Raw genomic sequence first — 12,238 nt, forward strand, 5'->3', positions numbered from 1 at the left:
TTTGACCCACTATGGAAAATGCAAGTGGGATGCATGGGAAAGCTGTGGGGATGGGATGGGATGGGATGGGATGGGATGGGATGGGATGGGATGGGATGGGATGGGATGGGATGGGATGGGATGGGATGGGATGGGATGGGATGGGATGGGATGCTCCCACCAGATAAGAACCAGCCTGAAGGAGACCAGCCCAGCCCCTTACCCTCCTCCCAGCCAGCTTGTACCGAGGGAACAGGAGATGGAGCAGCTGGGGAGAGGCAGCGGCAGCAGTGGAGGAAGCAGCCCTGCACCATTTTGCGGCTCCTTCCAGCAATCCCGGCGGCAGAGCGCTGCCTATTTTTAGCTCCTGAGGTAGCTGAAATACCACCGTGATATTCATTAATGAAAACCCTGTCGGATGGGAACTGCAAGGTGGGGGGGCAGAGGGGGCTGGTTGGTCGGGTTTGTTTTGCTTTGTTTAATTGCTGGCTTCAGTACAGAGGCAGAGCGTGGCAGGAGGCTCGGCTCCTCTCACCTCGGGAAAAGCGGGAGCGCCAGACCCGGGGGAGGCGGGAAGGGCAAAGTCAATCAGGCAGTATTTAAAAATCTACCTGCTGGGCCCAGGGGGGGCTGGAGATTTTAATGTCATTCCCAGCTTGAGATACAGCCTGGAGAGTGAGAAAAGAAAGGGGTATCTTCTCTTCTTGGATCCTTAATTGCTCGTTAAATCACCTAACAAATGCCTGAACTCCTGGATGGCCCCATGCTCCCTGACAGAGGGGCTCCATCCTTGGCAGGGGGGAGGAGTATTTTTAAAAACACTCGTTTCACTTGCTTTTTTCTTGGTCTAGAAAACTGAGAGTTCAGTGGTTCACTCTGCAAAATAAAACTAAGTCTAGAATATTTTTATTACCATTCAGCAGGAGCGATAGACTTGCCTACGAGCTGTTCCCCTGCTCCAGCCTGTGGAGTCACGGTCTGCCCCGCACCGGGGAAGGGCAGCTGCTCCCATCCCTCCCACCGCCAAAAGGGACCCCTGGTGACTGCAGAGCAGCACGTACCAAAATAACCCCCTGCCCTAGGAGCTCAGCCCCGCTTCTAGCCCAAGCACACCTGGTAACCACAGCTGGAGGTGCCTGTCCCTGGTCACTCCCCTTCTGCCCCGTCATCGCTGTTCGTCTACGTCTTCTGCTCAAACCCTCTTGCATTAGGTCTTAAATCACAGGGCACTGCCACAAGTCTCAGCAGTGGGGAAGGTGAGGCAGCTATTTCGTGAAAATGTGACGACCCTGCTGTTCCTTCTGATGCTTTGCAGAAAGCAATCTGCAGTCTAATCCACAAGCTCAGAAGCAGCCCAGACCCTGCCTGTAACAGCTGGAGAACTTCAAATGTGCTTTGCCATCGCAGACAGATGGGCAGATCTGTGACTTACACCTAGAATGCCCCCCAGCAGTCAGGGTGACATACGGAAGACCTCCTTCCTACCTGACTGTAACTATGGGTGCTTTTTCTGCACAAATAACGGGGCCACGCCAGTCCGCAGTCCTGAGCTGACTGGCCATTAGCAGGTTTCATGTTATTTAGAGTCCATGAAAAGAGCAGAATTACAGCTCCAGCAGGGCAGGCAAACCATACTGGTGATTTATGAATATTCACTGAGCTCACGAAGCACTCCGGGGCAGAAAACAAGCTTTTGAAATTAACTGAACTCTTCAAGGTTCCTTGTTTGCCTTGGCTTTGTGGTGTGAGTCACCAATACTGTTTCTCCAACACAAGCAGAGTCTGCAGAGTGCGGGGAGGATTCCTGGGCACTAAAATATGAAGTTAAATGTTCTGCGAGAAAGGCTGTATGTTCATAAAGTCTTCAAAGCAGAGACGCTCCACTCCATTAAGTTTTACGGGATGGTGTGTCCATACAGTACTGAGACTTCTGCCTGTGAAGACTGCATCATCAGGGGACTTGAGGCTCTTTCTCTGAGCTCTGAACTCCCCAGCAGCTTCAGCCTCCAGTGCTAGCGGCTTGGCACCCCGCGATTTCCCAACACTTTCAGTGTTCGGTAAAGGGAGGCTGCAGGGGAGTGTTGATCCTGGCCATGCCAGCCATGCCGTACGCCTGGTCGCTCCCACCCGTGCAATTGGGTTATTGTGATGCTCTTCACCGCTGGTACTTCTCCACTTCTACTTGTACCTATGACCTAAGATATAATCTGCTTGCTTTGCCACAAACCCTGTCATACCTTGTCCCCAGCGCTCAGGCGGTACCCGAGGAGAGCAACGCATTCAGCAGTTGGGCTGTTCCCATCACAGCTGCTAGGTCTGAGTGTCAGGGGGGAGCACCCGCAGCACCTGGCCGGGCAGAGGAACAGCACAGAGACTGTTCTACCCAGGAAAGCTGCAGGAGCTCTTCCCAAAGGCAATGCCCGGCTTCCCAGGAGCCGTACGCCCAGCTGCAGGTGGCTTTGTGCTCATGAGCTGGGTCACTGTGATGGACAAGGGTTGTTTGTCCATGGGACGGTGGCAGCACAGCACGGGCCCTGCCTGCACGCCCGTTTGCGACACTCATGTTTCTGGCCAGCGTTTGCTGGTTTGGACCAAACACCCTGGCAGGCGAAGACTTCCATCTGTGTTTGTCCAAGAGTGGGTTTGATCTAGCAGACAAGAGGAGAAGTAATAAAACCAGGAGGTTGTCTTCGCTAGCTGCTGTAAGCACACACAAGGATTAAGAGCTCCTCTTTTCCAATGAACTATAGCAATAATAATGGGGTTTGTTTCAGCTGGTAGAAATAGGAGAATTTTCCAAAATTTTTAAAGCGATGAACTGCAGATTAGCCAACAGCCCTGGGGTTTCAGAAGTCTGGAGAGGGGGTGGGAGATCCACTTTCTGCAAAGCAAGCAGAGGGTGGTCATGAATTTGGGTGTCCCGCTTTGCAAATGGGTGAAGAAGCATCAGCCACCTTGAACTATTACAGCAGGGCTGAACTCAGCTATTCCAAGGCTGTCTAGACGTTCCCATCCTAAATCTGAGACATCTTCCGGACCCGAGTTGTGTCAGAACACAATCCTCCAGGAAAAGTTGCTGTTCCAACAAATCACATTTTTCTTAACCAAAAAAGATTCCATCTGAACACAGCCAGCTGGCCCTGCCCTCGCTGCCATACTCTTTAACTGCAGGAGATTCCTCTCCCTCTGAGTCACAAAGCACGACAGCCAGCCAAGGTGGTCGGTGTTAATATGAATTAGCCCCTGGAGCAGGGGCTCGTAGCAAAGAACAAAAATTCAGGAAAAGTAATAAACCAGCATCTGAAAAAAATTGCTTCTGGAGCCTTTCTACTGTCCTTTCTGATACAAACAACCCCTACTTCAGAGCAGTTACACACCCAGGTAAAACAGGTATTGTTGCAGGGTATGTGTCGCTCTGCTAACAATTTAAAATAGGCTTGTAAATATAGGAATTTCCTTCTGTTCCCAAGAAACTCCAGACACACGCACCGCTGACTGGTTCTGCTGAGTAGATACATTTGTTGACGGAGGGTGGGTTGCAGAAATAACCCTTTTGCTTGTGGCTTCCTTGCTCCATCCTCCTTTAGCCCTGCCTGCTGGATCATACGGTGTGGATCCTAAAGCCCCATCCCGAGAAACTCAGCCCCTTGCCTCCTAGGGTTTGGTGAACTGTTTCTGAAACCCCTGGCTCCCAGTTCTGCCTTGAGCATGTATGTGACCTCTTGTTTCTTTCCTCTGCAGGCTGATGCCAAGATGGTCTGCGATGTTGTAAGTCGGATGGAGGACACAGAGCCCTTCTCTCCAGAGCTGCTGTCAGCTATGATGAGACTCTGGGCAGACTCTGGGATCCAAGAATGCTTCAACCGGTCCCGGGAATATCAGCTTAATGACTCGGCCCAATAGTGAGTATCCCTGTCCATAGTCTTTTCTGTTAAGAAGCTGCGTTTGGGCTTGTTAAAGTTTTAACTGGAGTTAATGACCTGACAGCGGTGGCTCTGAAGGCAGTCGTGCTTACAGGCTGGGGTGCGTGTTGTGTCACAGGCTGCTGTGAGGCAGAGAGGATCAGGCAGGACATTCATGTCCCCGCCGGCCAGCCGGGGGTCACAGGGGGGTCAGGTCTGTGACCGTGAGGCCAGGTTCCCCAAACTGCTCCCAGACGGCTCAAGGTAGGTTTCTGCAAACACGGATCTAGTGAGCAGAGGCAGACCAACCCATGGACGCGGCCAATGGCTTCTTTGTTTGCCTGGTAGATAGCCGGAGGGTGTGATCAGCTGCTTTGTGTAGCCGCACAGCTCTTGCGTTTGCTTCTCTGATAGCCGTACCCTGTGCTGATAGGCAGCTGGATTACAGCCAAGGGTGAGGGATGTCTTTGCTCCTGTGCTCTTGTGGCGTTGTGTTATTCTCATAATGCAGTCAGTGGCATCTCTACCATTAGGGACCACATCCAGACTACCTTTTTAATGGTGATTGGTTCATCCCACCTTAAGGACAGGAGTTCTCTGGCTCTGAAGAAGCATTGAGTGCCTCTCAAGTTTCTGTTCAGGCCCATTTCTACTGATAATTCATCCAATCTGTTTGCCTCCGCCTAGACAAGGAGGCTAAAGTGTTTCATACTGTAATTTCAATCGCAGCAGCTGTTGCAGTCGGGCAAAACATCCTCTCAGTCCCGTACTGTGTCTTGGGCAGTAGTCAGTAAAACATGGTTAAATATAATATAAAAAAATAAGGAACAGGCAAGCACAGAGTCATCATTTCCCCAGTCATCCCTTTGGACCTTTTGGTAATCAGGGAAACAGAGGCTTCCCCAAGTAGCAACAGGAGAATGTTACGGCCATGCTTTTGGCATTCACAATATTCCATGTCAACAAGTTCACCAGCTGACTCATGCACTTCTGGAGTCGTTACTGCGTGTTTGGCTTGTCTGGTGTCTCTGCTTAGGGTTTTCCTGGATATCTATCAAAACACAAACCCAGGCACCGGCGTGGCTGAGGGTGGTGTTCTGTGCGGTGGGCTTGATCGTCCCCAGTCTGCACCAGCTCCTCCCATCCAAGCTGGCAGGGCAGTTAGGGAGCGCAGGATTATTTCTGCTCTTGCCATGCTGTGGCAGAAGGCGAGTGATGACACATCACTTGGCATTGACCAAAAACCAAATGGGAAACCTGCAGATGTGTGGTTGGTGTCACAGCTTCCTACCCAACCATTTCTCACCACAAGCGACTACATCTCAGTGATGATCCTGACATTATGCTGCCTTTTAATCACTGCTAGGTGGACATCCATGTTTAATTTCATTGCCTGTAATAGCAAAATCAGCCTTCTCTTGCCAGCAAGTTGTTTTTTTCTACAAAAGAAGGGTCTGATGGTATAAACATACCTTTAGAGATATAAATTATATTAAATGCCAGTCCTAATTGCATTACAACCTTGTGGAAAATTTTTCAATTGTTTTAGAGCCAACTACCTTGAGGAAAGTATTTTGATTTTGCTTCCATGCAAGATAGCAGTTGAAAATAATAAGCATAGCCCTCCCAGTGTGACCGGCTGCTGGGCAATTCATCAGCGAGAGCTCTGAAACCACAAGCAGTTTTTAAACATCCACTGAAGAGGCTCTGCACTGTGCTGTTCACAGCAATACCAACATGTGGTTGCAGCCCAGCAACATGAATTTTGGTCCACCCAGATCGCGATCCAGAGGAGGACGTGGGATCCTCCTCGCCAGGGGAGGGCTGGGCTGCCTCTCGGTGGGTCGGGCTGCAGCTGGACGCTTCTTTTCTCTGGGCTAGGTCAGATGGTGAAGCTGAAGACAACAAAATCCTTCCCATTTAGGGACCTGCTGCTGTTTGGGAGCCTCTGGTGGTTCTGTCACCAGGAGCAGAGATGCTGTCAGAGGGCAGGGCACTGCGACGCGTCCCGCTGCATCTCTCAGCCCTGGTGCCATCACACCAGATGGTGATGCAAGTGAGAGCTCGGTTGGCACTTATTCACGCCCAGTGGACTCCCAGCGAAAAGAGGCGTATTTTTCATTTAATCCTTCAATGCTTTGGGGTTGTTTTCTTCTGCATGAGTGAAAGATTTGAGACAGTTTTCTATTTTTTTTTGTACCCCTGGGAAAGGGCTTATCTTTATTGACACTGATACTGGATTTAAAACACTAGCAACTACAAAATGTGATTCCATTAGGGCTGATAAAAATAAATTCCGGAGGAGAACTGAATCTGAAGTTCCCCAAAGTTTGAAAAACAGTGACAGGCAGTGAGCTGGACTAGCATCACTCTTATTTCAGCCTCCTGTTGGTGATAAGCCTTAAGGACCAGTGTTTTGCTGGCAGGAGGGAAGTTTGCTGCAGGAGTGAGAGATTGTGCTCCGCGGCTGCTCAGCACATGTCACAAGGTCCAAAGGCACCAAGTGACCAGGTCCTGCTGTGACCAGCACAGGAGTGGCCCAGGCACTTCACCCAGAAGCCACCCCCTGAATGCCCTGGATGCTTTTCAGAACCCCCCTCCAGTGCCTGGCTATTTCTAAGGAACCACTGCTCAGGCTTCTGCGAGTCAGTGCTGCCATTGCCCTGCGTTGTTCTTCCAGTGCTTTACCTTGAGGTTTTCTTCAATGCTTCAAACAACAGCCCTCCTGTTTCAGCCCCTGGGAGCCCAAGTCACAGGCTGGTCAACAGCCTGCAAGAGCTGGCGGCATGGCTCTTACCAGTCTGTCATTAATTTCACTGGAAACAGATTTTATCTTTTGTGTTAGGCTAAAGAATTGAGTAATAGCTCTTCTCCCCTACCAAAGATGGGCCGGAGCACGTTGTTTTCGATTCTCCCATGCCCACCTGCCTAACGGTGTGAACTTCCCTGTGAAGCTTTGCTTTTCTTAGGCTTTAAAATCAGCCCGTCCTTAGCAAGGAGCTCATAGCTGCTGCGAAGGGACAGCAGAAAACAGCGCTTCTGCAATGAAAAAACATGATTGAGGAAGAGGGGACGCTCCGTAATGGGCCTCCTGTGTCTTGGACAGCAAAAAAGTAAAACCACAAGGACGGTGAGAGAAGGGAAGAGAGTAAAATGTAGCAGTTGGTTTCATCTTTTTTCATTACTGCATTCTTTCATTGTTCCCCAAGGCAAATTTACGGGTGGGTTGAGTTCCACATTCCTAATCTCTTGATTATGTTTTTATTCCTACTTTGTCTCCTCTTCCTTTCTTGTCTCCATGCCTAGAAGCTAAATCTACCTCTGATCATCAAAGAGTCGGGGCACTGCTGATGTCTTTTTCTTCTCTAGCCAGTTTCTGTCTGTGGAAGCACATCTGTGACCCACATTTTGCTTTCAAAATCGGCAAAAGAGGTTTCCAGCTGGTTTCCTTAATCTCCTACTTTTGTTCAGATTTTAAAATTGCCTTGTGTTTCCTAGCCTCGAGCCCCTAACTAGCCTGGTCAGCGGAGTGCAGTGCACAGGGCAAGTTTGATCCAAACCGCCCAGGGATGGGACCTGCTTTGAATGGCCTCCAAACTTCAAGGGGGAACGGAGCAGACGGAGCATCCACATGAGCACCAGTTTTCCGTGTGCATATCCAAACAGGCACAGGCCCTGCAAGATGTGTAGGCAGAGACAGTTTGCAAGTACACAGACATAAAAAAGCCAGAATCCATCTCAAGTTATTCCCCTCCTGCTTCCAAGTACATTGAAAGATCATTTGATAATGCCAGGGCTGTGAAACTGCCGTGAAAATGTAAAATATTTTAGGCCTGCATTCAACCCATCCATCTTCACACATATCAGAGGTGTCAGGGCTAGGAAGCTTGTTGCCTTTGGCTCTCTCCGGGAGCGAGGGGAGGGAAAGATGCCTCCCGAGAGGCATACGGACCTCACTGCTCAGTGGGGAAAGAGAGACGCAACTGTGTCTGCTGCTCTGCCATAGCTAACTGGAGCCCTGACATCTCAAGTCTGTGCCAAATACCAAGCACAAGCTGGACAACACCTGGGTTGCTCCAGCTTCCAGAACTGCCCTGGCCATGCCTTACAGAAAAGCGGCACCAACCCCAGAATCAGATATTGCAGTGCCTTCCTTCTCACCCTCTCTCACGTGGGACTGTTTTCTGATCTCTTTTCCTTGCAAAAGAATTGTCTTTGCAGGAGGGTATCACCTTCCCTACTGATACTTATTGCATCCCACATGCCAACTCACACTCTGCACTGAGAAAACAGTTGAGAAAGTAGAGCCAGATGTTGTCGTGGTACGGCGAATGGCTTCCAGACTGAGCCCCGCCAAGGCAGCGCTGGAACCGGCTGCCCAGAGAGGCGGTGAAATCTCCCTCCTTGGAAATGCTCAGCACTGAGCCACCTGAGCTAACTGAATGTAGCCGTGAAGCTGGCCCTGCTTTGAACGGGGGGTGGTCCAGCTGAGCTCCAGAGGTCCAGTCCAAACTGGCACTTTTTGGTTTGTCTTTTGGTTTTGGTCCCCTTGCTTTTTCTGTCATGACACTGGGTTTAAAAAGGAGAAGGGGTCTTCGGGGTTGGCCGCAGTCTCCTCCTGTTCCCAGCCGCGCCGGACCATGCAGCTTTACGGTAATGCCCACATCTCACAAGTCCCGTGGTCTCAATGTTTGCCTTGCTGGTGAAGGGGACTTGCAGGACGTAGGCATAATGCACGGCTGTCAGGACATGGTCTGTTTTAATGAGCTGCAATTGTTGCTGGCTCTCTCAGGCTGAAGAAAGAAAAATTATAGGTCAAGGTTTTGCATTAATATTCCCATCAGGTGTGTAGATTCCATTTTCTTATCACAGCTTTTGCATTAGAATATGGTTTTCTGTGCACCCGTCTCACTCATGCCCGTCCCTTGCACTCCCTCGCAATAATTGGAGGGAGTAGCAGCATAAATGAAACAATCCAGTTAATTGGAATGACCTGCGTTGCACTGTTTATCGACAACCCACCTTTGTGTCTCAGAGCCCAAGCACCAATAAAGCAGAAAGGGAAAATAGATCACAAGCAGAGATGTAGATACATTTGTTTGAATTTATGGTTTCATTTACTCCCGTTAAGTAAATATGCCCACCAGTTTTGAATAATGAAGTTCCCCCTCTGATAAGCAAAACAAAACAGCTCATGAAGGCCAGAGCAGGTTGACTGGAACCACCAGTAGTTCCCACAAATGAGATGCAAATAAGATTTCCAGGGAGGAGCAGCCCTGTGACGTCTGCTGGTGCCAGGTCTGGAGCAGGGCTGCTTCTGTTAAGTGCTTGGTAGAGGTCTCAGGCTTCATTATGATCCTCATAAATGAAGCAATGGCCGTGGCTATATGGCTACACCTAGGGCTGGGTGTGAGCAGGAGGGTGGGCACGACAGGAGACAAGTCTCCGAAATCAGCTGGATGTTTTCCAGCATCTCACCCTCGGTCTTTATCCATCTGGAGACCCAATTCCACCAAAACTGGGTGCAGTCTCTCCAGGGGCTGCCTCTGTTGGCCCAAAGCAGGGTGGAGACCACGTCACGGTATCCTGAAGATGGGTGTTAAGCAGTGCTCACCTTCCCATCCCACCAGACACTGCCAGGAGAGTGCGAGGACTGAGCTTCCTCACCAGAAAGCTCACTCAGCACGGGGAGCAGAGGTCTGCAGGACCCCTCTCAGACACCAGCACAGCCGAGAGCTCCACCAGAGCTGCTGTCTCCTGGGGCACAGCCTCTCCGTGGGGGAGAGGCCACCCAGAAGCTTAGTCCTGGAGCCAGGCTCTTCCCTTTACCCTTTCCAAGCCACACATGCAAGTCATCAGGGAGAGGGGGAACTGTCTCAAAAGGCATTTCCTGGCTGGAGCCGATGCAACCTCCAAAGAAAATGAAGAAGGAAAAGCAGAAGGTGGTCTCCCTTGTGAACACCTGGTCTCTGAGAAACCCCTTTCAGTCGGTGCGAAGGTATCTGAGGTGCCATTAACACCCCCCACCCCCACCCCTGAACTTCTTCAGCGAAGAGAAGAAGCTGCAGAGCTGGGCTCTACAGCAGAGCTTGTGGCAGCACCTAGTGATGTGGGGACAGCCAGGAAAGCGTTCGCCAGCTGAACCAGAGCTCTGCTGCTTCGCTGGCTGCCTTTCCATCTGAAATAGCCCATTCTACAGCCAGCTCTGATGAAAACTCAGCACCTCTTTAGATATGGGTCTTGCGGGTAAAAACTGGTGATAGAGTCTTTTACCACCCAAAAATCTCTCTAAGGTCTGTCTGAAGAGACCCGGCAGATAGCAGCAACTGCACTGCAGGGAGGAGCGGAGAAGTCATGCAGATAGATCATTCCCTGGGGACAGGGACACAGCAGTACCTGCCACCCCTCTGCCCATTTGCATTGCCACGCCGCATCCTAACGATGTTGTCTGTGTCCTGGAGATTAGGAAAATCTTGACATCTTGACTAAATAAATTGCTGTTTAATGACCCACGATAGCAATCAGGGCTGTCCCACTTTTGGCAAAGCTCCCACCCGAGAGGGTAGGAGCCGGGCAGTAGCTCACGCTGCCTGGAGGAGGGGACACTGCCAGGGTTTGGGAACAACCTCTTCTCTTTTTGCATTTTGCTTAAAGATGAGGAGCAGCCAGCAGCACTGATAAACACGGCACAGGGCATTCACCCTCCAGGAAACCTGCTGCACCGCAGCCTTGAACCCTGGATAATCTGTTCTCATCGCCGACTGACAGACCCAACAGGAATTTCTTCCTGCCTTGTGAAGGGCTGTGGGTGACAGATTCAGTGCAGAAAGATTTGACTTTTTTTGGCTCAGTATTTGTGTATTTTTAGGCTGAAATGTCCTTACGAAACCAGCTGGAGCTGGCAGGCTGCCACCAAGGGTTGGGGTATATTTTTTTTGTTGTTGTTGTTCCGTTCAGCTTGTTTTTTTCACTGCTACCCCTAGTGCTGTCTGCAGCCCTGCTCTCCCACCAGCCCTGCCCTTCAGCAGGCAGCGTTCGTGCCCTGCAGCTCGCCCATCACTGCGGTCTCCCCCCTTTCACCCCAACCTCCTTCCCACGCTGGGGGATGGAAGTGCTGGGATGCGGCTTCGGAGCCAGGAAGCCCAGCTTCTCCTGGGAACCCACAGCCCCTGCTCCTCCTCTCCTGCAGAGCCGGGGAGCCCAAGCTACCCTCTCCCTTTCTGCACCTTGCAGCTCGACATACCGTGTGCCCCCAGCTCCGCCGTCACAGCCTGCCCTGCGAGACAGCATCACTCATATGGGGTGAGGGCAGGAGATGGGGTGTCTCCTGCCAGCGAGGCTCTTGGAGCATCCTATTGCTGTAGGAAGCTCCTTAGGGAATCGGGTAGCTCTAGCAAAAATACCCTCTGTATGGGTAATTCCTGCTATACGCCAGCTAGTCGGTGTCCGGCTCATCGGTCAGCAGGGACTGTGAGTCCTGTCCCACCGCAGCGCCCATGGTCAGGTGGGGACCAGCCGGCTGCTCTCAGCCTCGTGATTCTGCAGTGTGTCTGCAGGCAAAGCTGTCAGGGGACCACCGTGCCGCGGCTCTTCACACCACCAGCGTCAGGTCTGGCACCGTCTGCAACGCTGGGAGGCGAGCACGGCAGTGGCACGTCATTTCCCAAAGTATTTACTGTCTGTTTGAAATCCTTAAATGGCAAAGAATGGCAGGAACGTGGGAATTTCTTGGTAGCTGGGCTCTGGGATGGAGCAAGCTGTCTTCCACATGGGTCTGCAGGCACCAGTGGTGACGGTGTGACTGAGAGATGCTGCCCCCAGTCTTGCTCCCCCACAGGGTCCTATCCCAGACGTCATCCCAGTTTGGAAGGAGAACCTGAAAAGGGGCTAGCTGCAGCCCGGGCAGCGCACAGCAGTGCAGCGGGAGCCTGCCACCGGCCGTGGGGTGCACAGCTCAGGAGGAGCCACCCCAGCCCAGGACGAGCACCACCGCGCAGGGCAGATCAGGTCCCTGCGCTCAGGATGCAGGATGTCCTTTTCCCCTTCCTTCACGTTGTCACTGCCACCAGCCTTTCCCTGCCCTGGGTTTCTCGGCACAACGCTCCCTCCCCTGAACTCAGGAGGTGCCATTCCTCCATCAGTCACCCTGTCCTGCCCCAGCTCAGCGTGCCGTGGCTGTGTGAGTCATCAGACCCCACAACGTAAGAGAGCCCACCAAGCACACGAGTGAGGGACGGCTACAGGTGCGCAGCCACTGCCACCCCTGCCCTCCCTCGGGTCCAGCCTGTGCACGCACGCCCCACGCGAGAAGAGGGGGAGCAGTGCAGCACCCCCACACTCAGGTGTTTAAGGTTAGA

General features: G+C 51.7%; 1 protein-coding gene across 2 annotated transcripts in view; it reads left to right on the top strand.

The window, feature by feature from the left end:
- The window catches only part of GNAO1 (G protein subunit alpha o1), a 146,626-nt gene that overhangs the window by 92,439 nt on the left and 41,949 nt on the right, over positions 1 to 12,238 (top strand). For both annotated transcript variants that reach the window (XM_005233480.3, XM_005233479.3), the window contains exon 4: positions 3,721 to 3,881. In XM_005233480.3, coding sequence (XP_005233537.3) covers positions 3,721 to 3,881 — 161 coding nt within the window. The remainder of the gene's footprint in view (positions 1 to 3,720; positions 3,882 to 12,238) is intronic.

Source organism: Falco peregrinus, chromosome 14, assembly GCF_023634155.1.
Source record: "Falco peregrinus isolate bFalPer1 chromosome 14, bFalPer1.pri, whole genome shotgun sequence".
NCBI lineage: Eukaryota > Metazoa > Chordata > Aves > Falconiformes > Falconidae > Falco > Falco peregrinus.